We start from the raw sequence: 25,772 nt of genomic DNA, 5'->3' as shown, positions 1-25,772 counted from the left end.
TCTGAAAATTGTCCCCCGCTCCTTTTTTTCAGTAGGTGTGATGAGCTTGATCTTATGCTTATTCTTTCCCCTACAAAGACAGACCAAATCACTGAAGTATCTTCTGGAAATATATTTTGAAAACTAGTTTAAGAATTGTGGGAGATCTAAAGGGAATAATATTGTAGTGGCTAACAAGCTCCAAAGTAAGTGTGTAGACTGAAGTTTTGCTTTATCAAGGCATTAGAATTACCAATATTTGAGTAATCCTACCCGCCCCTGCCACAGGACAAAAAATCTGTGAAGTTGTATGTTCCTCATTTACTTACACTGATCCAACTAAGTCATGTGGGTCCTGGAATAATCCTGATTAAGGTTTTCACGAGGGAAAGGAGAGTTGCTTTCAGTATTCAGCACAAATAATATAATGTGGTGGATTTTTTCCAGTAAACAAGCATGCACGCCTGACTTTCCCTACTTCTTTGCTTGTGTCTTTTCAGAAATCATTTGGAGCTACTGGTAGCATCTTGGAGAAGGACATAGCCACAGGGATTTGCCACTTTTTTTATGACAGTGCTCCAAGTGGAGCCTATGGCACCATGACGTACCTAACAAAAGCCATCATTATTTATTTACATGATTTCCTGCCTAGCACAGGGTGTGCGATGCAGTGAGCGCTGCCTCACGCGAGAGGGAAGGCTCAGAGGCTCTTTCTCTGTGTTTCCCTGTCGGGAACCTCTTGTTTAGTTGCTGCATGCACGTGTGCCGTGCACGACCGCCGCGTTTCACAGCAGTCATCATGCTCCTTACACGCCTGCCTGTGGGGGACAGGTAGGTGGAATTTGGCCTGGGTTTAGGAGAGCGTGCGAGAAATAACGAACAATGAGGCTTATTCTGCCCAAAGTGCAGAAATGTAATTCGTATTAAATTAGGAAGAATTGCACAGTTCTGCCAAGGGGAAAACAGATTGTGGAGATCAAAAGGCATAATAAAACGAGGGAGCTGTATCTCAGGCATAAAGTCTCCCGAATAAGGGAAGTGATGGAATTCATTAATTTTCCTCCTGCTGCATGTAAATGTACATCATTGTGAATGACTAATGCACGGTGTGGAACATCCAGGGAAATGTAAATTAGAGGAACAGGAAGAACTTGAATTAACCAGGTGATCGTTCCAGTACACGTTTATCCCGATTCTCATCTCATTAGCACCTGGTCGGCGCAGCCAGTGCCAGCAGAGACAAATGCCGTACAGTGTCCCCTGGTCTGGGAGACAGCCTCTCTCGGGAGGCTGCATCTGCCTTTCGTCTGGACAGAAGAGCTTCCTTCCCTGCATCCCCAAGGCTCTGGAGCCAAAATCTCAAGACTCCAGCTGCTCCGAGGTGACAGACAGCTTTATGCCTGTAATCCTTTCCTCTGAATGGAGCAAGATAAACCTCTTCCACTTGAGCACCCTTTCCAAGTCTCCCGATCCTTTCCCTTGCAAATAGCCTCGGAGTTAAGGATGGCGTAATTGCCTCCTGACCAGCGCAGTGTGAGTTTATGGAAGGTTTTGATGTTTCTTTTTTTACTTTTTCCTTTTTTTTTTTTTTTTTTTTTAATTTGAATGTCATATGCAGTTAGGGATGGGCTGCCTGGAAGTCTCCCTTCAGACAGCTCCAGGTTAGTGCCTGCGCTGTGAGGGTGTCCGCTGGAAACCGGTTTCTGCAGCTGCTCCAAGCTGCTGCAAGGAGGAATAGGTGTATCCCGCAGGGAAATGGCTCTCTGGCCATTTAAACTGGAAGCAGAGGTAGGCTGCCTGTGGAGGGGAAAACCCTGCTTTACGCCGGGTGGCATCAGCTGTGGTTTTCCTCTGCTGGCGCTGCTGGTTTTGCCACCAGCCAGCAGGCCTCTGGCTGACAGCCCAGCCCAGGGCAGTGGCTGTGGCAGTGGGCTCTCCCGCGGTCCCCGGCTCCCTTGGCAGTGTGGAGGTGTGCAGAGGTTCTGCCTTGCCAGGCAGAGGGGAAAAGAGAAAATGCTGCCTGTAAAAATGAAGTATTTTGTGTGCTAATACACCTGATAAGCGTATTTCTGCAAGAGCCCTCTCCACTCTTTCGAAACATAACTGTCATTTTTACAGGATTTGAAACCTTTTTTTTTTGGTACCAATAGTACGTGGTGCTTTTGAGAACAAAGTTTTGGGTTCCAGTTTTATACAGATATCTGAAATATCTTTATGAAAGGGGGAAGTAAAGCCCTGCTTGGCTTGCCAGTCACCGCCACCTGTGGTGCCGGGGAGGCAAAGCTGCCCCTCCTGCTGTCCCTCTGCGGAGGGATGCTGGCTCGAGGGAGCGAAGGTGTAGGGGGCCTCAGGAGGTGATTTCGTGGTTTTGCAGAGACTAGGGGAGCTTGGCAGTCCAAGGGCATAGGAGCCCGTGGGCTGGATGCTCTGAGAGACACGTACTCAGAATCACAGAATGGTAGGGGTTGGAAGGGACCTCTGTGGGTCATCTAATCCAACCCCCCTGCTGAAGCAGGGTCACCTATAGCAGGCTGCACAGGACCTTGTCCAGGCGGGTCTTGAATATCTCCAGAGAAGGAGACTCCACAACCTCCCTGGGCAGCCTGTTCCAGTGCTCCGTCACCCTCAGAGGGAAGAAGTTCTTCCTCGTGTTCAGCTGGAATTTCCTGTGCTTCAGTTTGTGCCCATTGCCCCTTGTCCTGTCGCTGGGCACCACTGAAAAGAGTCTGGCCCCATCCTCTTGACACCCACCCTTCAGATATTTATAAACATTTATAACGTCCCCTCTCAACCTTCTCTTCTTCAGGCTGAACAAGCCCAGCTCCCTCAGCCTCTCCTCGTAGGGGAGATGCTCCAGTCCCCTCGCCATCCTTGTAGCCCTCCGCTGGACTCTCTCCAGTAGCTCCTCATCTTTCTTGAACTGGGGAGCCCAGAACTGGACACAGCACTCCAGATGGGGTCTCACTAGGGCAGTGCAGAGGGGAAGGAGAACCTCCCTCGACCTGCTGGCCACACTCCTCCTAATGCACCCCAGGATGCCATTGGCCTTCTGTGTTAACCACCGTGAAAGCTGTGGGCCTGCTGAGGGGCTGGTGTAAAGGTACGGTTCAGATATACAGTTAGCGCTCAGATGTGGAAGTCATTTTGCCTTCATTAGGGTTTTATTTTTTCCCATTTTCATATGTATTGTGAGAGATCACTTGGCTTGTTTCCCAGTCCTTTGTCTAGTATAAGCAGGCGGATGTGACGGTGCAGAGCGTGAGCACCCAAGAGCCTGTGTGACCGCTTGTTCTATCCGGTATCATATGAAGAGTCAGTAGCAGCAGTGGTGTTCGCTCTGCTTGTTGAATCCTAAACTGTGAGAAGTGCAAGATGATTTTCCCTCACTCTTAGTTTTTTGGGGGTTGTTTTTTTTTCTTATCTTCAGGGTGATCTTGTTTTCAGAAATAAGAAGGGCGATGTAGTTGGTTTTATGTGCAGCTGAAGTCCAAAGCAGTCGAGCCTATGGCCAAACATACCTGGACACCCCTTAACACTTTTTTTTTTAAGGGGAGTATCACTGCTATCTTTAATTCGAAATTCATTTATGACCTAGGTTTTGGTATATCTATGGTTATCATGATCAATTATCACATGAGGTGCCGGCATTTGGAAAGTGTTTATGCGGTAACTTGAAGAGTTTAGGTAGCTGGTGGTGAAGGGTGGGATTCCGAAAGGCAAGGCCAATGGAAGGGAAACTTGTGTTACCTCCAGGTCGGGCACAGCTGCAACTTGCTGCTGCATTCCTGCTCAGACCGAAGAACCGTTCCAGTTGGAGAGTTGCGTCCTAGTGCAAACCTAATTAGGCAAAGGAGGTTTTATACAGAGTCCCTGCTTTGCTGAGGATCCACCTCTGTGTGCGTGCCTGCACGTTCAGCTGTCACAAGGCAGCGCTGGCGGTGGCAGCGGTGCGCTCCCAGGTCACAACGCGAGGGCTCTGCCGTTGGCGCGGGGCTGGGCTGAGTGGCAGGGGCCGGGCCTGGCTGTCGGTGTCCGGGCAGCCAGCAGAGCATGGCACCGCTGCCTTCGAGGCCCGGGAATCTCGCTTACGGAAAGAAGGTCAATGTAAGGAGACACACCGTGTCCCGCAGAAACAAGGACGTTAATGAGTGACACCAGACCCACCCGGGACCTGGGCTTCCCGAAGGACACGAGTTTGTCAGACCAGAGAGATCAAAAGCGGCATTCATCTCCCTTGGCTGCTGTTCCTACGTGTAAACGTGAGAGCGTGATGGCTGGGGTACAGGGCTTGTCTGGCTTCTGTCCTGCTGGCTGTGGCCCCTTTTCCCCAGGGAAAGAGCCCCGCTGGTTCCTGGGCGGCGAAGGGGAGCCGCGCCGTCCATAGCAGTCCTAAATCGCGGTGGTGGGGCTGCACCCCTGTGGGCACGGGGCTCTGCGGGCCTGTGTCACCCCTCCGGCAGTGGCTGGGACGTGAGTGGAGCAAGCGCTGGGGTCAGTCCAAGTCCGACCCCAGGCACTGCCTGCCGTGGGCTGGAGGTGGGAGCAGAGCTGCCCAGAAACTGGGGGAGAGAGGTGCCACCAGCCGTGGCATCGGTACCTGAAGGGCGAGGGTTCGGGCGCTGCTGCGGGCCTGTTCAGTCCCTGCTCCAAGGACCGCTCACAGCCGCGGCCCCTCTCACGACGGGACCCTCAAGGCGAGGGGGTGTGCGTGTGCCCCGCGCTGGGCGGCCTCGGGCAGGCGTCGATGGAGGGGCAGCGGCGGCGAGGGCCGGGTCCGGCCGCACGCCCGGCCTTGCCCTGGGCTCCTGCTGTTACATGCTGCGAGGATAAACTGAAAAGGGTGGGGTTTTTGTACTTTCAACACTGTTACTAAATAAAACCTAGCTACTTAGCTTATCCTTTGCCGTTAAAATCTGAAGACGGGCTCAGCCGGAGCCTTTTGTGCCCCAGAGCACTCTGTGCGCAGTGCGCGTGCCGAGGCAGAGTGAGGTGACGCTGCTTCCAGCGAGCTGCCGGCCTGGCTGCGTGCCACTCGCTCTCAGGGTGCTGCTGCCAGGGCCTAACGCGCAAGGGAGGGGCGCCCAGCTCCAGGCGGGCCCGTCGTGTCAAAATTACTTTTGTTTTACAGACCTACAAAATGACTTTAATGCTTTTACTCATCTCTTTGTTTTGAAGAAATCCAGTTCATCTTCAGGAAGGGTGTGCTGTGCTCTGACATGCGTAGGGTACCAGAACAGAGAGACACCCCCCACACATTACTGTGAATGCTGAAGCTTTATTTTGTGATCTGTCACACACTACATTAGCACGCTGCGCATGGAGCCTTCCTTCAGGTGGCCACTTGTAACTGTTCCTTAGCTCCAAAGCCCCGCGAACGCAGGGATCAGTAACAGCAGCAAGGGGACATGCAGGGCAAGCGTCAGGGCCTTTCAGCTGCGCTCCTTCCCCTTGTGTCTGTAAGCTTCAGGGAGGAGAGACGGGGACCTGGGGCGGTTTCATTTTGCCGCACCACACGAAGAGCAAGATTAAGTGCAGAAGTACGGCTGTTAAGGGGATGGCCCTTCCTCCCTGTTGCCCTCTCTGGGACGGGACAGCCCGTGGAAGGCCTCTGTTGTGCCTGCTGTGTTGCCGGGGAAGGTCCAGTGTGTTGCCTGTGGGGGTCAGCGCCATTTCCCAGCCGTCACTCAGGACTGCTGAAAGAAACATCCAGCGTTTCTCTGCCCAGGGGGCTGCAGGGGCTCCCTGGGCAGTGTTCACAGGTTACACTGACGGGGAGGTGCCACCAAGGGGGGGGGTAAATTCTACTGATGCGGCAGTGACGCAGTAATGCTAGCAGCAGTGGGTTTTCATCTCTTCTGTCTCAGCACTAGCAGGTGTCCCTCCCAAAGGGACTAAGCAAAGGCTTACACAGTGACCACAAGGCTTACCACGTCGAGCAGCCGTTTATTGTTTGCCCAGCTGGAGACCGTTTCCCAGACTGCTTGTGTCTAACAACAGGAGGGTGAGCGCCCGCAGCGGCCCTGCTCATGAGTTTGCCTTTTTCTCCAGTCTGTGAACCACGTGAAAGGCCTCCAAAAATTCATTGAAGTCGATGTGGCCGTCTTTGTTGTAGTCTATGCTGAGGACTAACTTGTCGAGGGCCTCATCACACACATCGATGCCCAGGTGAGCAGTGAAGAGTCTCCATGTCTGGCTGAACTCCTCCAGAGAAATCAGACCTAAAGGAGACAGACGGCAGGTTGCTTTGTCCCGCGCCATTTCCCCTTCCTGCAGACACGCATGCACGCACACTTCTTCATGGCCAGAAAGGTACCTGCCTGCCGCGGCTTGGGTGGGTGTTGTGGTTTCCTGACTGCAGTACGTTTTTACTTCAGGTAATGATCTAATGCTTTCACCAGTGGAACTGAGAAAGCAGCAAATACTGAGAGTGAGAGTGGAAGGGAGGAAGAAGCCCCCAGGAGAGTGAAGCCAGTACTGGAGATGGGATATGTGAGAATTTTTTCTCTCGTTAGGCTCCTTGCACCGTTCCCTTACATGGTTAGAGCCTGACTGCTAAAATTAGTCTGCACTAAACTGGAAAGATGACATCACCTCTGGTTCCTCTATATTTAGAAGCCTTAAGGAGGAAACACAGTGGGGAAAGATAACTAGCATAGGCTTCCTAGGGCTGGTACAATGAAGTTAACTGGGCTTACCTGAGTGATCTTTGTCAATGATGTTAAAGATGATCTCCAGATCCTTTCTGTATCTGCACAGGGTTTCCGCCAAGGCTGGCTGAACCTGGTTTTGAAATCACGTACAGGAAACCATTCAGACCTTGGTGTGGGTTCATCTAGCCAACAGCATGCGTACTACCTAAATCTGTTTTCCCAGTTTAACTTGTCAGATGTTTAAATAGAAAATCCTTATGCTCGAGTTCCCTGGCATGACAGTTGTGTGTCTTGCCCTGAGGAGTAGTCAGCTGAAACCTGTCACTTTCAGATGGCAGGGCAGGGGGGGAAGGAGCCTGTCACACCTCCTACCTTCAGTAATTATTTGTGGAACTGTGGCTAATCTGGGGAAGATTAGCTGTGTATGTCATGCGCTGATACAAAGCTTTCGCTGTTCGTGTGTGAACGGATCCTGCCGTTCAGAAAAACGGTGGCGATAGCTGAGTACTGAAGCCCTGCGCAGCCACTCAGTAACAACCGGATGCTGTGGAAGAGACCCCAGCTGCCATTTAACATCTACAAGTCCAGCTACAACTGTGACTCCCTCCTACAGGCGCCTGAACTGGCTCTGGAGCACATTTGAAAAGCTCATCTCAAAGAGCGAGGGTTGAGTGCGCAAGGTAGGGTTTGCTGCATCTCCTCGGCTCCCTTATCCGCACGCCCTTGAGAGTTCACGGGTTAACGGAAAGTAAGAAGCAGTTCACGCATGTGATTCATCCAACCTATTTTAAGCATCTACCTTAGCAGGGAATGATGAGTCGTACCCCAGCAGTTCTTGTTTCCCTCCAGTGACTATAAAAGGAAGCTGGGGAACTAGTTCAGCTGTCGATGTCCACCTGATTGGCCAAACCACCCTCTTGTGCCTCAAGCTGCACCACAAGCTGTTCCTCCCAGATTTGCAAGGAGGCGGTTTCCCCCTTACCTCTTTTATAGGTTGATCTATTTTCAAATCGTAAAAACATGACATGAAGTCAATGTCTCCGTCTGGGTCCATCTGTGCTAACTGCGGCCGCAGCATCCTCCAGGGCAGTTCCAGCTGCAGGACAGACTCCATCGCTGCAGCCCAGTCATCGACGGAAATCTTGCCTGCCGGAAGGGGTCAGTTCATGGTTACGAGCGGTAGGTGACCCAGCACAGCATGCATCAGTCACCAGCACACCTTCTGCTGTTTTTAAGAACAGTTGCAAAACAAACATTTTCTCCTGACGCTAGGAAAAAAACTCTCATAACAGTGAGCAATGGGATTGGACTAGACATTTCCATAACATCCCTTCCAACCTCAGCAACTTTGTGATTCTGTTGCGATGCTGAGCATGTTTTAACACCTTTTGAGAAAACCAGGTTATGCCATGATGTGTCCTTCAGATTTGAGCTGCAACTATAGAGATGTGTGTGGCTGAAAACCCAACAAGACAGAATACATTCAACAGTTGTTCAGTGGCTAAAGAAACAGTGCTGTCACGTTAGCGATTGCCCTTCTAGGGGTACAGGTGACAACCCAGTGAAATGAGAAGTCATCATGAGGAAAAGGTGTATTTGTGCTAGAAAGCATTAACTCTTAGCTCCTACAATAAAAGGTTCATTTATCAACTCAACACTGACTTTTCTTCAGCCGATGGGCGAGTGTGTGTCTCCTAGTGGCACAGCCAGTCATCTTTACTCAGATATATCCCAGGGACTTGGAAGGAGAGCAGTTCCCTGTCTGACATCTGAAGACACGCCTAAGTGAAGGGGGTGACCTTAGAGCTTCTGGAGCTGGATTTGCCTACCCAAACTCTCTGCCCAACAACAAAAACCATTTCCTTATTTGCCCATGGGTTTCAGTTGTTTTCTTCTACCTACTTCAAGCTTCATCCCCTCCAGTTGTTTCCTGGGGCTAAGCACTTGCTAACACCTATCCTCTGTGGTCAGGAAGAATGTAAGATCAGCCGGCCTCTGCTGCCCTCCTGCCTTATGCTGGCAGGCAGGACCCCTCTCCTATGCCCCCACACACGCCTGGGAGCTGTTTTCCCTGTGGTGGCAGCTGGGCCGAGAGGTTGTGTTACCTGTGCTGTTGGGGTCATACTGTGCAAAAGCACTCGTGAGTTCAGACCTGTGAGCATAAATCTTCTCTCGTAAGGACTTCAAGGCAGCTGATTCAATTGTACTCACCCTAGGAGGCAAAAAATGCAGAGCAGATCATTAAAGGATTCAACTCTTCTAGCACTTTATGCTTTTCAATGTTTATTATCAATTTCTAATATCCTTTAACATGTAGTATGCTTAGGGTCATCAAAAGACAACACTGGGAAAAGAAAAAAACCACAAACCAACAAAACAAACAAAGCCCCATAAAAATAATCTGAACTTATGAGCTAATCGAGTTTATGCAGGTAATTCTAAGCTGCTTTGCTTTAGTAAATCTGACCACAGTGGTAGGCACGGCAAAGCTGTCATCATAAACTTTTTGGACTCAATTCATAACAGGATTTGTCCAGATTAATGCTGCAGCCTTACAGCAGACCTGACAGACAGGTGCAGGCCCTTTACGAGTCCCTGACAATTGTCTGTTCTAACCGCTTACCATGTCTAATTACCTTTGGGAGTTTCTCAGGAAACCAAATTAGAGTACTTAGAACATGTTTTGTCTACTGCATTAATTTTGAAATTGTAAAATAGAAAACCAAGGAAAATAGGTGCCTGTTCAATTATTCAGTCACAGTACAGATTTGTGGCAGGTGCTCACATGCTAAGTGAGTGCACGCTCGGTGCATACCACGCACAGCTTTACCTCTCCCGAAGATGCTGCCTGCGTGTGTACTTGCTGACTCGATACTGTACAAACCGAGGAATCAGTTCAGGATTCAATTTGATGTACGCTCCCCGGTTGCTCCCCTCTTCGTAATAGTTGGAGGCAGAAAATATAGTGATAACCTGGTCATAGGAAACAAAGAAACTGGCTTGGCTAGAGCAACTCTTCTCGAGACTGGTTTCTGAAACTGATCGTAGAAGAACATACAGGTTATGAAATTAAGTGTCTGCATATAAAACCAGAGATCAACAGCTATGTCGTTCACCGGATTGGTTGCACTTTTCAAGTCAGAGCTCCAGGCCAGCATTTTTGGCCTGTCATAGGAAGACTTCAGTTCAGAGGACAGTGTGATACAGCATGCTGTAAACAGAAACCTCTTTCAAAGACGGACCTGGTTTTCAGGAGTCTTGCTGGCCTCCTGATACAGCATGTCAGAAAGCAGGGCCAGAAGAAAAACGATTGAGCTAAAAGGCTTCTAGAGCCTTAGAGCATCTCTTGCACTGTATTTACACATAACTCTCCTCAGGGGTTTTTTTTTATGTTGATTTGTTTTCACGTGAGTAAAAAGCCAGTCCCCACTCCCTGACGCTGTAAAGAACTTTGATTGTCAGAACTCCATAATTCATTCTAGCATATGTCTAGCACACAGTTCCCGCAAACTCATTTTAAAGAAGTCACTCATGTTGCTTTATTAACTTCACGGACAAATCTACTGTGGATGTGCCCGTGAAATTCACAGGAGAATGCTGCTTTACATGGAAGCATCTTACCTTCCCATCGTGACTGATCTCATAACCTTCCGGCTTAAATTCATGAGACCTGATGAGCATCTTCAGATTATACCTTTCAAACAGCTTGGCAGTGACATCAGGGCCAAAGTAACAACCTCCTCCTCGGCATTTATTTGGTGTACAGCCATTTTGGCTTCTTGGATCACTCCAGAGAATGTCAAGGATCTGTAAATAGCAAACTCAAGCAAGTGAGGACTGGTAGTAGGTGAGGACTGACAGGCTGTGGCTGTCTAAAGTACTGGCTGTGGCAAAAGTATGGGGAGAAAACACACCTGAGCTCACAAGCAGGTCTCATGTTTTCTTCCTTTCAGCGGGGCATTCTTTTGGGCTGAAACTTTTTTTTTCCTTTTCTTAGGAAACACCTACATTTGGGATTGTTTCAGATGAAGTATTTCAGAAATGTACCACCTTTTACAGCTGCAGTTTCCAGACTCGGGTAGGGGTATCAGGAATGGCCCTGCTACCCCCGGCTGTTTCAAAGACAGCAGGAGCTGCCTTCTTTGCATACAGGTGTGAGGGGCACATGTCAGATAACCACACGGGTTGGTGGGTTTACCTAAACTAAGCTTGGGAGTGCTGGCTCTAAACGTGAAAAGAATTGTCTTTGGCTTTGTTGTCTTGGGTTAGGTCATGTTTCAAAACAAGATTTTACAGACATGCGGATGAATTATCATGGTTTAAAGTCACCTAACCTAATAATTCTAGTCAGTAGCAAATATTAGGCAAAATGTTTGTTTAAACCTCACTGGACAAGGTTTACACTAACACATTCCACTTCACCTTTGTGAGTGTGGCTCAGTGGTGGCTTGGCTAGCTGGGGGAGTGTCAGATTTGAGGGGTTGCTTGTGCCCACGACATTAGTTTGTAGGTCAGATATGTAGCTCAGGAAGTCACATTTTCAGAGACAGATTTGCTTCTCAAAAAGCAAAACGAAATTGTGTGCCCCTTAAAGGAGCTGTCTGAAGAGAAACTCAGAAAAATAAACTTGCACAGCACTCAATTTTGAGCTTCTAAATAGCTGTGCAAATTAAACTTTTCAAATTATCCCTATTTATTAAATTACAGCAGGACAAGGGCTCCATATTGCCTCTAATATTCAAGAGAAAATGAACAGCTAGAGGCCAAAATTGCGCACTCAAGTAATCAGCCTGTAGGTCTCAGGAGTTGAGGTTTTTCGGACGCTATCAGCATTCAGCGCTAAAACCACAGCTAAGAAAAAGGTGCTCACTATCGCCGACAACTGCGAAGTCTGACCTACTTAAACCACCAGGTATGTACCAACAGATCCAACCACAGGAGGGCAGCCAAACACATCCCATACCGAGCAGTTTCCTCCTCCTAACGGCTAAGAAAAGGAAACACCGGGTAAATTGTAAGGTATAAAACCACAAGCCCTTATTACCGGGTCTACAAAAGCATCCAAAGAACTAATAGCCGGCTAGTATACTGCCAAGAGCGATGGGTTCCTTATTAAGAGACCGTCCCCTCAGACTCGAACGTGCTGCCTGAACAGAGCGCCTGCCGGGTGTGCTCAGGGGGTTGCTTGGTATCAGTCTGTCTTTGGTTTCACCTACTTGTTTCCATTCCTTCAGGGTGGGGTCTGAAGAAGAATTTGAGCCTGAAGGCTCAGTAGAGCCCGATGAAGAGATGTGTTGTGTGTTTCCTGCAACATTTCGGTTGGCAATGTGTGCACTGGGTCTGGTCGTGGGAGTTCTCTCTGTCACTTGGTCCTGTCTGTCTCCCCCTGATTTTGGTGGCCGCATCAAAGATTTCAACTTAAAAAAAAAAAATCATTGAAAGAGTTACCAGAACATAAAGATGATACAGAGATGTCAGCAGAAAGGCAGATCATTTCCCGTTTCCTGTACTCAATACCAAACTCTCATGTCCTGAACTCACAGGTTTGGTGGAAGCTGCAGCTATTTGGCACTTGCAGAAATTTGGCTTTACATCTGTCAGCAGCCAGCCTCTTCAGAGCTGCTCTCATATTCTCATCATGACACACAGACCCATTCCAAGACACAGTCAATCACAAGCTCTAATTATACAGCAAGGATGGTCTGGGCTGAGGGCAGACACTTAAGTGTCACTGGAAACTGAAAATACCCATGTATACTGCACTGAAGATGAATCTGTGTTCACTACTGCTCTGATACAGTAGTGTGCTGCTAGGTTAATTCGGCTAAAATAAATGGAACATCAGGAGGATAACAGTGAAATTGATGAAGTATTAAATCAGGCCCTTTCATTGTTAAATCAACCTCCTCCAATATGCACAGGCATTTGCTTTTGTGGAGCTGTGTGCTATGGCTCCATAAATGCCCATGAATGCAGACTCTTCTCCAGGGAGTATCTTTTCTTCTTGTTTGTAATTTTCTCATACTAGCTCATGTTTTGAACAAAAAAACCCCAACAACAGAACCACCCCCTCACAGACACCGCCCCCTCCCCCCCCCAAGTTCTACTCTAACAAAGAAAAGGACTGATGCAAAACAAAATGCAAAACACTGGGTTATTCCCCAGTGCACTGACCGGTATTTGAGACCTGACAGTTGCCAGCTGTACCAATTAAAATGCATCAGTTGGCCTTGAGTGCTACTGCCCTGAGCTGTGGCCCACACATGTCTCATTAGCCACGGTCTCGTGTGGCAGCAACCCCCACCTGTTAATTCTGCATTTCACAGATCCTCCATCAGTAACACACTGAGCCCAGCCTTGGTGAAAGCGTGGGCAGGACTCGGCTCACAGCTGAGACACCTACCGCTGTAGTTAGACACCCAATTTTAGTGTACAGTGGTATAGCCAACAGAGCCTAGACTCTGATGACCAGAAGTATTCATTGCCCTTTTTCACATCTTTAAGAAATGGAGATACACCTGACTGTCCTGTAAAGCATTTATTTTCGTATTAGAAAATGTGAGGACGAGAGAAACAGCTCTCCATTCCACAGACACTAATGACAAGGTACCCAAAGTTGCTTAAACATAAGTATCTGGTGCCATCTGGGACACTCTGCCATGTCTGTGAATTAGCGTGAGGTGGGCAGATATGACCCAGACCTAAAAGAGACCGGTGGAGGAGACCTGCGAAGAAGACTTTCTCCAGAGTCAGGCAGAGGCCAGAGGGGACATCCCTTGGCTAGAGGGTGCTTCCAAGAACAGCACTGGAGACCTACATCTGAGCAATTATAAAGATCTGGATCTCCACCAGATCTCCTGGATCTCCACTGATTATGAGGAACTTAAGCACCTCACTCACAAGCAGGCATCTCAACTTCATTGTCCAAATCCAGCAGCATTTTCCACTGTTTTGAAAGAGCTGTGTTTGTGCCCTATTTCAGAAAAAAATGGATGCTTCTGTCTTCTAAATCCCTGAAAAGCAGTAGTTTCTTCTTTCTCAAGACCACGTCCTGAAGTTTGATCCTGCTGGAAGGGCTCCCCCCAAGCTCAGCTGCTGCCAGGGAAAGCCTCACAGGTGGAGATCTTCCCCCCCCCCCCGCCCCAACAGATGGCAGAAGCACCAGGACAAAAGGCAGTGCCGGAAAGGCACGGCTAGATTGATTTCTGAAGTGTTTAGAAATGCCTGAGAATTAAGTACGTTTCATACTTTCTGGCTAATGCGTCATCACTGCAGGAAAGAGGTACCTAAAGTGTTTTTAGCTATTTTAAAGTCAAAAGACCTGCGCTGTTTTACAGCAGCGAAACGATTGGCTCCCAACACCTACTGAAACCTTCCTTTCTAATCACTGATTCTGAAGAAAAACAAGACTCTTTTTTTTCCTTACACGCCTTATACAGCGGCCATTTTCTTTCCTAACATAAACAACTTGATCTTAGCATTTGTACTGCTACATTTTTTAAAGAAAACAAAATTAGCCCCATGTGAGTATGATCTCTTACCTTACTTCTCTCAAGTGCATTCAGGAAATCCAAATCCGTAGTGTCTGAAATCCCTCCATGCAGAATAAGAACTTTGCTATCAATTATAGTGGCGAGGGGAAGCCAGCTAAAGACGTCTCGCAGAAGACACAAAATCTGTTTCCCATAGTCCTGTAAAACATAGTGTTTCTATTAGAGCCTCTTCCTTGCAGATTCTGTTGCTCCGAAGTTCAAGATTTTGCTGAAGTGTCTGCCACAGTCTGTATGAACAGTTCCATCCCTGTGACACCATGAACTGCAATACTGACAAACATGTTCTGACATTTGCTTTAGTTCCATTTGACTGTCTCTACAGCATTTAATTTTTCTTTTACGTTCACCTCTTTTTGTATTCTTGAGTGGCCTTATGAATGTTATTTATTTCATCCCATCGATCTCTGAGCATAAAAGGCTAATACTTAAAGTTGTTTCATCAGTTATTCCCCTGAAAATGAAAAATGATTTCAACTACATTACTAAAGTCATTCTGTACTACACCTAAATAAAGTTATTGGAAGTTTCCTTATTTACACAAATGCAAGACTACAGAGAAAATATAGGTGAAGAAGGAGGAATCTTACCTTGTACTTCTTAGAAACTTCTTTTGTGAAGCCGTATCTGAAAATAGGACAGCATCATGAACTGGTTTCCAGTATGCCCCTTCTGCATGATTTTCTGCACTACAGTGATTGCCAGGAGTTTTCTACTGCTCTTTTTCTCCCACTATTCTGTCTCACCTCAGTTTAAATGTGCTTTCTTCTGCTCTGTCTCAAGACTTGAGTTAAATTGATTTCTTGTACATACAAGAGATCAGGAACAGAATCCAGACCAATAATTGTTAAGTGGCCTTTTTCTCATCTAAAGCTTAGCAGTTTTACTGCTTAGATACTGGAGAGAAATTTCCAAGGAACCTAACTGATAATCGGTAAAAATTTCCACAAAACCTCCGCAGAGCTTTGTCCTAAATCACTCAACTTTATTAGACAATGTCATCTGTCATGTGTTTTCCCCCACAAAGGACAAGGATTTTGATACCTCATGCTTTTAACACCAAGACATCCTTGGTGCGAGGGGCATTTTCACAACACCCTAACTCTCAGCTTTCAAATTTACCGATGTGCAGCACTGCTAATCAAAATGCCCCACAAAGAACCACACACAGGAATGCATCTTTGCACTCCGTACCATCACAGACTTGTTAATATGTTCCATTATTTTGGGTGGGAATTGTCCTACTTTGTAGATGAAATAACTGATCTTGGTTTACAGTGTTTTTTGTAATTAAGTGCAGAAAAAGGCAGGATCGTGTGAAACTCATTCTCTTACATGGATCATTAATATGATTTGAATCTTGGCCTCTAACCCAGGTTTATACCTGGACTGAAGAGCAATACATTCTGTGTGCATGCATCAAATGCTGGAAGGGGTACAACTGGTTACCCACCAGTTAGCCACCAAAAGACTTACTGGGGCGGCTTAGAATTGTAGGGACCAAGACTGAGGAGTTCTCATCACGTCTGTGAGATTATTTTGTCTACAGGTCACACTTTCACTGCAGCCAGAGACACTGGCTGTGCTCACACCCTTGGCAGCGCTGTACAGCTGAGTACAAATGTCTGTGTTAGAAAACAGGGTCTCTGCTGTTCCTGCAATGGGGCAGACTGCCACCTCCCAACTAGTGGACCTCCACTGCGTAGAAGGTAGGATATTTACCTGCCCCTTGCATTTGGGAAGTGACATCTTAGCCTAAAGTTAAGTGAAATACCAGCTCCTGGTTTACTGGTTCCATTATATGGCATACTGTTATGTCTTTTGCTACGCTATGGAAAAAGCCAATGCTTTAACCAGAATATCATCCTTCTGTCCGTTGCCTTTCCCCAAACTTGGTACTCTGGAAGCCGCACTAAGCCAGGTGACTTCAATGGATTGTGATTAGGTCAGAGACAAGACATGACTCCCATTCAAGTGTCTGTCTGTAATGAGGATGTTCTCTGCCCCCTTCAAACATCTTGAAGATGCAAAGTGACACCTGAATACCTGAGAAAACATTATTTCTGGTTTAGAATGTCACAGTGGCTAAAGTAGCATTCAAAAGCTCCAACATTTCTAGTGAAAGGCCAGATACTCCCCCCCGCCCCCTAAAATCTACCTTAGGTTCATGACATAGTCTTCATGGTTTCCTCTATTCAAGTGTAAATCGTTGGGGTAGATAAGCAGAAATGCAAATAGGATTATAAGTATTTCCATAGAATTTTTCCCTCTGTCAACAAAATCACCATTAAAGACATAACGGTTTTGTTCTGAAGGCAGACCATTCTGCAGAGGGAAACAAAAACAAGGACATTTAGAGATGCTGCTATGCTACTGTAATAAAGGAAGTAGCACTTAAATGAGATCGCATTGCTAGAAAATCTGCAAAAAATCCTGCATAATACAGAAACCTAAAATGCAACATTTCTTTATTTCCACTGCTTAGAACAAAAACCTCCATATCAGACAACCTGTATGAGCCATCAGAGAAGAGATGACCTCTCTAGGTGTTCTTATGATGCTGTCTCTAATCATTTCCTCTATTAAATTAAATTGACAGGGACCAAACGAAACATTATACTTGTAATAAAATACACTTCTCTGTTAATGCAGCTGCTGCCAGGAAGTTATGCACTTGCAAATAGAAGGGTGTCATTCATTTAGAATGGAAGACAAATCCACAAAAAATTATCTTCTGACACAAGTCTGAAGGTCCTCATGTTTCCTCTTCCTTACACAGTAAGAAAATGGATTTCATATATTTACTTTGTTTGCAGTGCATGCTTCCAAAACTCCTGAGAAAGACCATAGTCCAGAGGGCATCAAATCTTAATACAGAACTCTGAAGAACTTGATTCCAGTTGCTTTAATCCTGAAAGCACTACCTGAATTTTACTCACATTGCACTTTGCTCCGCCCCAGGGCAAAGATATACTTGAACACTCACAAACCTGAGAGGCTGTACACACAGGTATTTCTTACCTTATTTTTTCTGAAGATACAGAGCAATGCTTTATGATGAATGGTGACTTATCAAAAGCTAGTATTGTGAATTGATGGTATGTTTCATTAGATTAGTTATCAACAAGTCAATGGCTGCCATCAGCTTACAGAAAGCATAGCAGTAACTACATGTGGTTTCATCATTTCCGATCATGAATATCAGAAATATTATTTCCATTTTGACTTGCCAGAAAAAGAAAACCTCTGTTTTCACAATTGGAATGCACAAGAATTATCAATAGAACATCTATAAAATCACAGTACAACTGTGGAAGCCACTCTTAACATGTTTGGCAGCATTGCAAGACATCCCACTTCCTCAATATAGCTTCTACATCAGTGTCCACAATTTCCTGTGTTCCTGTGGCATTCCCTGGTGTACTGCCTTAGCAGGTTTATTGCAGGATGCGTGATTTAGCCTGGGACTCAATTAAACGTTTAATTTGAATCCATTAGGAAATATCTTTTTTGTCCCAATCAGTGCGTTATGCCGGGATGCAGTAATGAATCCTGTTTCTCTCAGTTCCCACCGCGGCACATTCCTGACTGCTGTAACTACGACGTGTTTGGGTTTTGCCATAGCCTCTCACCAGCTCTCTGCAAGTTAACTTAGAGGAGGCTCGTGGTTGCTCTCTGCTCCCTACAATAGCAATTTATGAGACTCTGATAATGCAGTGGGTTGTGGTGGTTTTAAAAAAGAATGGACGAGAGAGACTCAGCAGCAGCTCCTGGAAAGATTAATTAATAAAAGCTTTGCCTTAAAACCCGTAGGCATGTGACTCGCCAGCAGACTGTTAGTATACACACAACCACTCTGTAACTGCAGTCCTCACGGAAAGACAGATCTGCTGAAGCACTCTTCAGACTCTTATCATTCTTCTTTTCAAAAAGCTTACCCACAACTCTTAGTTTTAAATGAGAGTTTGTTTTGGACTTCCAACTTCAATGTGACATTTCAGTTTTGTTGTGCACTCATGCAAAGTTTTTACTTTCTTTTCTGTGTTTTGACCAACAATAAAAGCAAAACTAAATTAAAGGCTGTTGCAGCCTCTGACATGTCAAAGAGGTGAACAAGGCCCTCTAATGATTAGCAGCTTGCTGCTGGGCATCATTACTGTATCTGCTGGGTTAGTGACTAACTAACTTCCGTTTGTCGTTTGTATTTTCTACAGCTTCAGGCTATTTCTATCCATAGCATCCATTTAACAATCTAACTTAGCAATACATAATTTAAAATTCAAGGTTTTCAAGAAATTTCAGGAAATGCTGTGATTTAATGGAGTTTAACGCAGGGACTGAATGAACCTTACAAACTGGCTATTGAGAAAGAGGTAATTATCTTAGCCTCACCCAAGCCAGGTTTAAGAATTATACACTATTACAACCAGCATTGTATTGATAAACTGTAGATTGCTAGCTTCTGTGTGTTTGCTGTTGGCAGTTGGTGAAAGTGCTGTGATAAAAGTTCCCTGGACAGAGCACCACGCTCAAGGCACCTGGTCTGCATGCAGGCCTGCAAAATGCTTCACCAGCCATTTCAGCTCGGAGATCACTACACTCTTCATGGCACTGTTCAGGATTGCACCCTCTTGTTTAAGGTTATGGATGGTTCATACCAATGCAGAGGAAGAAATCCCTTCCCACTGAAACAGAGTTAGGGAAGCAGAAAAAAATACATTGCAGAGGCTGATTGGGTTCGCTTCTCGGCTGAGTAAACTGCTCAGAGGGGACAGAAAATAACTGTGTCATCTAATTTGCTTTAAATATCTAAGCAGCTCTATCATGTGCTCTCTATTTTCTCAACCCCTATGAAATGACAAAATATTTATCTATTTTATTCAGTTTGGTGGAAGGACCCCCCCTAGCAGCTCAACAGACAACAACTGGGGGTAAACTCCAGTCTCTGAAGTCAGTGGGAGGTTTGGCTCTGAATTTATTAAGTCAGGATTTAGTCCGTGCTTAGAGGTTTTTTCTCTTTGTAACATCCATTAGAGAGAGGAAGAAGATTGTCTTCTGTTTATTCCAAAACAGTAAAATTGAGGCTGATTGCAGTTGCAAATATAACAATATCTGAGCATTTATCTTAAAAATAGTTGTTTTTCCCATTTCCCAAATCAATCTGTATCATACTCTTATTCTAGTTTCAAAAAGGAAGATTGTCTAATTAAAATAACAGCTAAAAGACTGCAAGCCAAGAACCAGCTAAACGTAATCAATTGATTAATAAGGAAAGCAGAACTCTGTAAAAAGGTCTGATTATACTTCCAGCAGAGGCCTCAGTTATGCACTTGGGCAAACCAACCAAGTTTCCATTCAACAAGTGCCAGATAAAGTGTAACAAAGTTGGAAGCAGGGGGGAATTACATCATTTAAACACCTGGTTTAGCCCACTTCAGTCTCCATTCAGTGCAGATGAATGTATAAGGATCAGACACAAACCCTTTCCCCTGGAAAGCTCAAATCAAAGGGAGTATCTGCTAAATGAAGGGTGGTGATTCATGCTAAAGATAAATGTGAAACTAAACATAGGGAAATTTCCTGCATCTTCATGTAAATATACAACTGTGGTAAGGATAGCCTGGAGCTTAATTTTCTTCACATCAGTAAAGGAGCACCATGCTTTTTTAACATTAAAAAGTGAGCAGCTGTTCAAGGATATGTAAAGGGTGCCCAAGGTATTTCCATTTTGTGCAGACTATCTGATTGCTTCCAAGACTTAAAAAGCTTTTAAACAGATAGCGCTCGTTTTTGTTTCCTGTCAACAAAAAATAATAAAAAACACTTTGCAGGCATCAATGGAAAGCCTAAATGAAAGCTGCTGCATTTTTTCCCTGGAGGGCCAAAATTACCCATGGTGTAGTGTTACATCAGGAACTAAGTTAGCTCCTGATTTTAGAAGATTTAAAGCAGATTTTAAAGAAGACTTTAGTCAATATGGAATATAAAACAGCGTCAGGACTTTGGACACATTGCAAGGAACCCTCTTAAGTTTCGGTTCATGCTGCTGCTCAACATTTAGGAAGAGAAAGATCTCCTGGATCTCCTCCTTCACAGTGAGCAGGAGGATATGGAGAAGAAAAAGCTACAACAAAGACACCATTCAAATTGTTCCAGGATTTGCGTGTGTGGTACAGGCACACTGCATGCACCGTTCTAACAGTGACACATCTACCAGACGTAAATACATGTTCTTAACAACAAGTTGTGAAGTGAAAATGCTACATCATGGACTGCCTACTCACCTTATAGAATATCAACAAAAGATCGTCCAGGTTTCCATGCAAATCTCCTACAGGAAACAAAAACACGATTTTCTTTTTTTTTTTTTTAATTGTCTCACAAGGAGGAAAAAAATGGAATTATAAAACTGGAATTAGTTAGTCCTAACAAGGTTTTCCCCATGTTTTCCTTAGTAATTTGCCTTGTATTAGGATTAGCTTCATTTTAAGGTATACGACAAAGCTGCTTGTAAAATATAGCAATTAAATACTTAAAAGAGTATGCAATTGTCTTGCATAAAGTTTTTGTCTTTCCAGCTGGATCTGAAGATCAGACCAGTCACACAGGCCAAATGTTCACTCTAGGAAATGGGAGTAAGATGAACAAACATATTATGAACCTAAAAACCAGAAAATGTCACTAAAAGACATTTAGAAATATGATCGTTCTACATACTAACAGGTTTAAATTTACGAAGTAGCCCACTCTATATAGCACAATTGAATATCTGTCTGATTCAGGGCCAGGTTTTGATTACTACAGGCAGGATTTGATGGCGAGTGTCAAGAAGTGTCCATGTGTGTATGCCACCGCGCTAAGGCCACAGGAATGACAGAGCCGGCCCTTTGCGAGAGGTTTATTTTGGAACAGGCAGGGGGATTTCACCTCAACACAAAGGATCGCTGCAGCACAGCTCGCCTCTGCATATGACTGAATTTCATCCTCACAGAACCAACCTTCTCACATCTGTGAGTCACCACCACAAAGCCAGAGAACGGTTTCAAAACTTAGCATGTGATAATATGCTTTCATCACCAATGAGCAGGAAAGGAGAGAAGTGACATTTTTACCCTGTCTACATGTTTTCTGTGGCACTTTTTATTAATTATGAGCCTGCTGAAGTCATTCTAAGGAGTCCTTCAAGCTATGATAGATTTTCATGACACATGTGGATGCAAACATATAAGGTGCAAATTTAATCTGTTTTTAATTTGAAATTAAAATAAAATGGCGAGAAGGATACCTGATTTTAAGGATATTGACATTTTAGAACAATTATATCTAAAAATTGGTCTTTCATCTTCTGCAGAGGATCTTTCTGGTTATAAAAGCTATTCATTTCAGTGGCAGGAAGGCAACTGCTGTAGATGCTGCTTACATCATTCAAATGCAATACAAACATGAGGAGGTACGTTTTGCTTAGTAAGAACATGCTGTGTAGCAAACAAGCACAAATCCACGTTTCCTTGGTTTGGAGACAGGTTTCGTTGGTTAACAAATTATTGGTTATACAAAACCATTTAAACAAACCCTTTCCTTGCAATCAAAGTGGGTGCATAACCACATCTCACAAAACATTATTTGTTTTGCATGTGTCATAGTACCCTTCCTTATACCACTTTACTATTACGCACAGCACACACTGCTAGTTGTCAAGAGTTAATGTCACCATTACTGTTCTGTTTTGCAGCTACTGCGTTCTGTGGCAAATCAGGATACTGTATCCCTTTATTTGTAATTTACAAAAGCGTAACAAAATAGATGGGCAGTGAGCTCTTCGTTCTTTACCTTGTGACACATCACATCATTCTGTGAGACTAATTTGTTGGTTGTATAAAGGCTGTTCCATCCTCTTGGGTCCCTTTAGAAAAGAGGGTTTATTATAATTTCAATTTATTCTAGATAGTCATGCTGCCAATGAAAGGTCTTGTTTGCCACCCTATTAAGCCCTCATTAAAGTAATTACTGAGTAAATTATGATGGTAAAGTCTTTTTCTCAGTAAGAGGAGAAAGCAGTGACACTTACAGCCAGTGATCAAAATACTCGGTGGCATTTTAGAGATGGAAGTGCAGGAATATTTAAGCTACACTGCAGTGTTAGCTGAATTAATACTGACTCATTCAAAAATGTTTCATGAGGAAAAGAAAGAGGAGGTGAGGGACTTTCTTAAAATATACATAGTGTGACCCTTTTTTTTTGGTTTGTTCCAATTTATGCATTTGTGAAAAAAAAAAGAAGGGGGAAAGAAAAGGCATCGAGAATTTTCTTGTAATGGCAACAGCTGGAAATGTCTGTACCATTCTCTAACCACTTCGATTATCAACCCATAGCCCAAACCAGTTATCTTCTCTGGCACCTTACCACAGACAGTTATCTCCTTGGAGTAGGAAGTTGAAAGATGGGTGATATTTGGCATCTCCTTGAGAACCCTCCTAGTTTCACATAGTAGCTGCAGTACATAGCGGGCATGAAGCAGCTGTGAGAAAAAAATGCAGGGAGAGAACTGAGACTTATTAGAAGTAGCAATATGTCTGTCTACTTTATTAATAATATCAGACATGTATTGCCAAGATTATTTATACTACAGACCTCCAGACATGATTACAGGCTGTATGGTTTAGTGCCGGGAATTAGGAATATTCATAGCTTTGTACTTGCTTCCTGGTGAATGTATAGAGAACCCTGAATGAACTTGCTTTACATATTTTCCTATTTTCTTTCTAGTGTGCTGTTTCTACTCTTCCCATCTACAGAAAGGATGAGACTGAGTTATACAGCACTCAGAATCACTGCATAAGGTCATCTGTTCAAAGCAACTGGAAAGAAAAATGGATGTAGTTCTAGCTGTGAGTAAAAAAAAAAAAAAACACCACACAAACCAACCAAAAAAACCCCGAAGGCCATAAATGATATTTCAGAAAACTGCAAAAATAATGAGAAGGAAACTCCAGCAAGGATTGCCTTATTAAAAGTTATCTCCCTGTTTGCTGTGAAGATGTTATGAGAATGCAACATTGAAGCTTCTGGTCTTCTCTGCTGAAGTTTTTTATGATAATTTTGTCAGTGATTTTTTCAAATACGGCTCTGAGAAAGTTTGGTAGAAGAGACAGATGAGCTACAGACAGACATTTCAAGATTCATGTTTTTAAAGCAAACAAAAAAGGCCAATTATGCATAATCATTTCCTTAATAAAATGCCAATGACAGTAAAAGAAGAAAGCTGACAGTAGGCTGAAGTCCAGGTGGGCTCATTTATCACGCGCTTTATATTTTGCTACTTTCAAGATCAGCCTCCACAGAAAATTACAGACACCCCCCCCCCCATTATTTAGTAAATTAAAAAGCAAGATAGACCCTTATCCACTATATACAATATATTGTTAAGCATAAATGACAACAAGTTAAAAAAAAGCTGTGCCATATAATGCCTCCCTGCCCCACCCTCATCTTGTAAGAGGGCAGCAAAGGGACTGTTCTCAGGAACACAGAGCCAGCAAGAGCCTTCTCAGTGCCTTGGCAGCCGCAGACAGCAAGCTCCTGAAATCTGTGCTATCACCCTGTTCCGCTACATTAGCAATGCTTCATATTCACTCTTCCACTATGGTGGAGTCTTGCATGCTAGAACAGGTGACTAACCCTTGCACCTCAATTCCTCTAAAAAGAATGAGATGGGGAGAAAAAAATAAAAAGGGACCACACAAGGAGCGCCTTTAACTCAGAAAAAAGATGATAACTAGTTTCTAAGTTAGCTTAGGATACCTTCTTCAGTCGTGCGTCTTCACTGATATCCCCTGCCTTGCTGCTGCTACCAGTTCCCATTTCATGATCACTGTTATCTCAGTGCTAGAAGAGGAGGTCCCGACTAGTCCCTGCCCCCTCCCCAGTGCTGGCTCTGGTGGTCATGCAGCCAAGCCATGAATCAAATCTGGGAACTGGTCTGGCTGAGAACTGACTGCTTTTGATTTTGTTGTGTTCGCTTCCAACCAGATCGGTTTCCCAAGACAGCTTACCGTGTACCTGTATGATCACTTGGGGCTAGCAGGAAAAGGTAATGGGAGGGAAACAAAAGGAGAAATATCTCCTAGGGCACAGTTTAGCCCTAGTTAATATTGAGTTAGTTGAACATTGGGTTCAACTGATTGTAGAGCTACAGCTTGACAGAGTTGTAAAGTAAGCAAAAAGAAATCAAACTAGTGGCAACTTACCTGTTCATTTCTGAAAGCGTGAAGGAGAGCATTGGCATCTTCAACAGTAAGGGGGAATGAGAGTCGTGGCCCATAATATGAATCTGGAACATCAATCATCTTCTCAAATTCTGTTAAACATAAGCCTTCGTCCACCACTTGAGCAACACTAGGGCTGGTGAAAATGTGAGAAACTGAAACAAGAGGGAAGAAAACCAACAATGTAGAAACTCCACCAGTGCCCCATAGGACTGTAAGGCACGACCAGAACTGGTTGAATGTAACTGATGCTTTACTTCCTGCAGTATTACAGTAGCTAATGCCTGCCTTGTATAGTGGAAGAGCTCCAGGTCTCCCCAGATTATTTCAAAATATTACAAAAAAAAACCCAAAACACCCCCCCTCATGCAAAAACCAACGAACCAACCAAAAAGCCCTAGGCAGAAACTCTGTCCCAATAATCAGTAGCTGTGGTGAGGATGCAAAACATTTTGCACTGAAGTTGTGTTCTCCTTCCCCAACAAAGCCAGGAGATTCAAAAGTCATGACTGATGATTCAATGACCATCATTTGTTTAAAGTTCAATACTACACTTTAAATATAGATTTTAAATATTTGCTTTTATTGCTTTTATTTTCTACATAAAATTTTTAGGTTAAAGACCAGCAGCTCACTGAATATTTAAAACACAAAATCCTGTTTCTTCAGAGTGGATTGCAAAGCACTCCTTTCTAATACCACTAGGAAACAATGCCAGCTTTTGGTTGGCTGCCATAAAACCAATGGATGAAGTAAACAAAAATATAGTCGTAAAAGCAGAACATAGCTCCTTCTAATTTTCCTGCAACATGGAGAAAGCAGGAGCATTGCTTATTGCTTCAATCCAATATTTGCTTGACATAGCATTGAAATGTAACTGAGTGAACAGCAAATTTCGGTGTTTTCTTCTTGCAGATTGTCTTTACCATCTATTATTCTAAAAGAGAGATTCAGACCCTTGAGGACAGTGTTCTGGCCGCTGCTGTTGCAGAGTTGCTCTTATGAGGTGATTGTTGTAAACATTTTTTGCTGAGCTATCGGTAAGTTTTCTGTAACCTCGACTAGATGCAACTGGAAATAAAAATGTATTATTTATTGCTGGAGGAATACCTGTGGCTGTGACTCAAAACTCACAGCAGCCAAAACCCCCATGTGGGCCCATAAATTATGAGAGTCATAAAGGCCAGCTTGTCTTGTAAGCGGATAAAATCCATATTAAAGACATAAATAGATAAAAAATACACTTTTTAGCATCTCTGGATTTAAAAATCCCTTTTTTTAATCAGCTCTTCTGCTGTGAGCTGATTAGCACATTCAGTGTGCAGCC

General features: G+C 44.5%; 2 protein-coding genes across 5 annotated transcripts in view; one reads left to right on the top strand and one right to left on the bottom strand.

Moving 5' to 3' along the window:
• The window catches only part of PHKA2 (phosphorylase kinase regulatory subunit alpha 2), a 52,287-nt gene extending 44,003 nt beyond the window's left edge, over positions 1-8,284 (top strand). For all 3 annotated transcript variants that reach the window (XM_075429094.1, XM_075429092.1, XM_075429091.1), the window contains one exon: positions 480-8,284. In XM_075429094.1, the coding sequence (XP_075285209.1) occupies positions 480-653 (174 nt within the window). In that variant the 3' untranslated portion in view covers positions 654-8,284. The remainder of the gene's footprint in view (positions 1-479) is intronic.
• The window catches only part of PPEF1 (protein phosphatase with EF-hand domain 1), a 35,974-nt gene continuing 15,436 nt past the window's right edge, over positions 5,235-25,772 (bottom strand). For both annotated transcript variants that reach the window (XM_075429104.1, XM_075429110.1), the window contains 13 exons: positions 24,428-24,600; positions 22,584-22,698; positions 20,464-20,510; positions 16,338-16,504; positions 14,770-14,806; positions 14,171-14,320; positions 11,846-12,046; positions 10,251-10,436; positions 9,460-9,602; positions 8,735-8,841; positions 7,612-7,775; positions 6,675-6,759; positions 5,235-6,197 (listed from right to left, as the gene is read on the bottom strand). In XM_075429104.1, the coding sequence (XP_075285219.1) occupies positions 6,004-6,197; positions 6,675-6,759; positions 7,612-7,775; positions 8,735-8,841; positions 9,460-9,602; positions 10,251-10,436; positions 11,846-12,046; positions 14,171-14,320; positions 14,770-14,806; positions 16,338-16,504; positions 20,464-20,510; positions 22,584-22,698; positions 24,428-24,600 (1,769 nt within the window). In that variant the 3' untranslated portion in view covers positions 5,235-6,003. The remainder of the gene's footprint in view (positions 6,198-6,674; positions 6,760-7,611; positions 7,776-8,734; positions 8,842-9,459; positions 9,603-10,250; positions 10,437-11,845; positions 12,047-14,170; positions 14,321-14,769; positions 14,807-16,337; positions 16,505-20,463; positions 20,511-22,583; positions 22,699-24,427; positions 24,601-25,772) is intronic.

This window comes from Opisthocomus hoazin, chromosome 1 (genome assembly GCF_030867145.1).
Source record: "Opisthocomus hoazin isolate bOpiHoa1 chromosome 1, bOpiHoa1.hap1, whole genome shotgun sequence".
NCBI classification, from domain to species: Eukaryota; Metazoa; Chordata; class Aves; order Opisthocomiformes; family Opisthocomidae; genus Opisthocomus; species Opisthocomus hoazin.
Note: the sequence above shows the minus strand (reverse complement) of the source record. Positions and strands in the feature narration are given on the sequence as shown.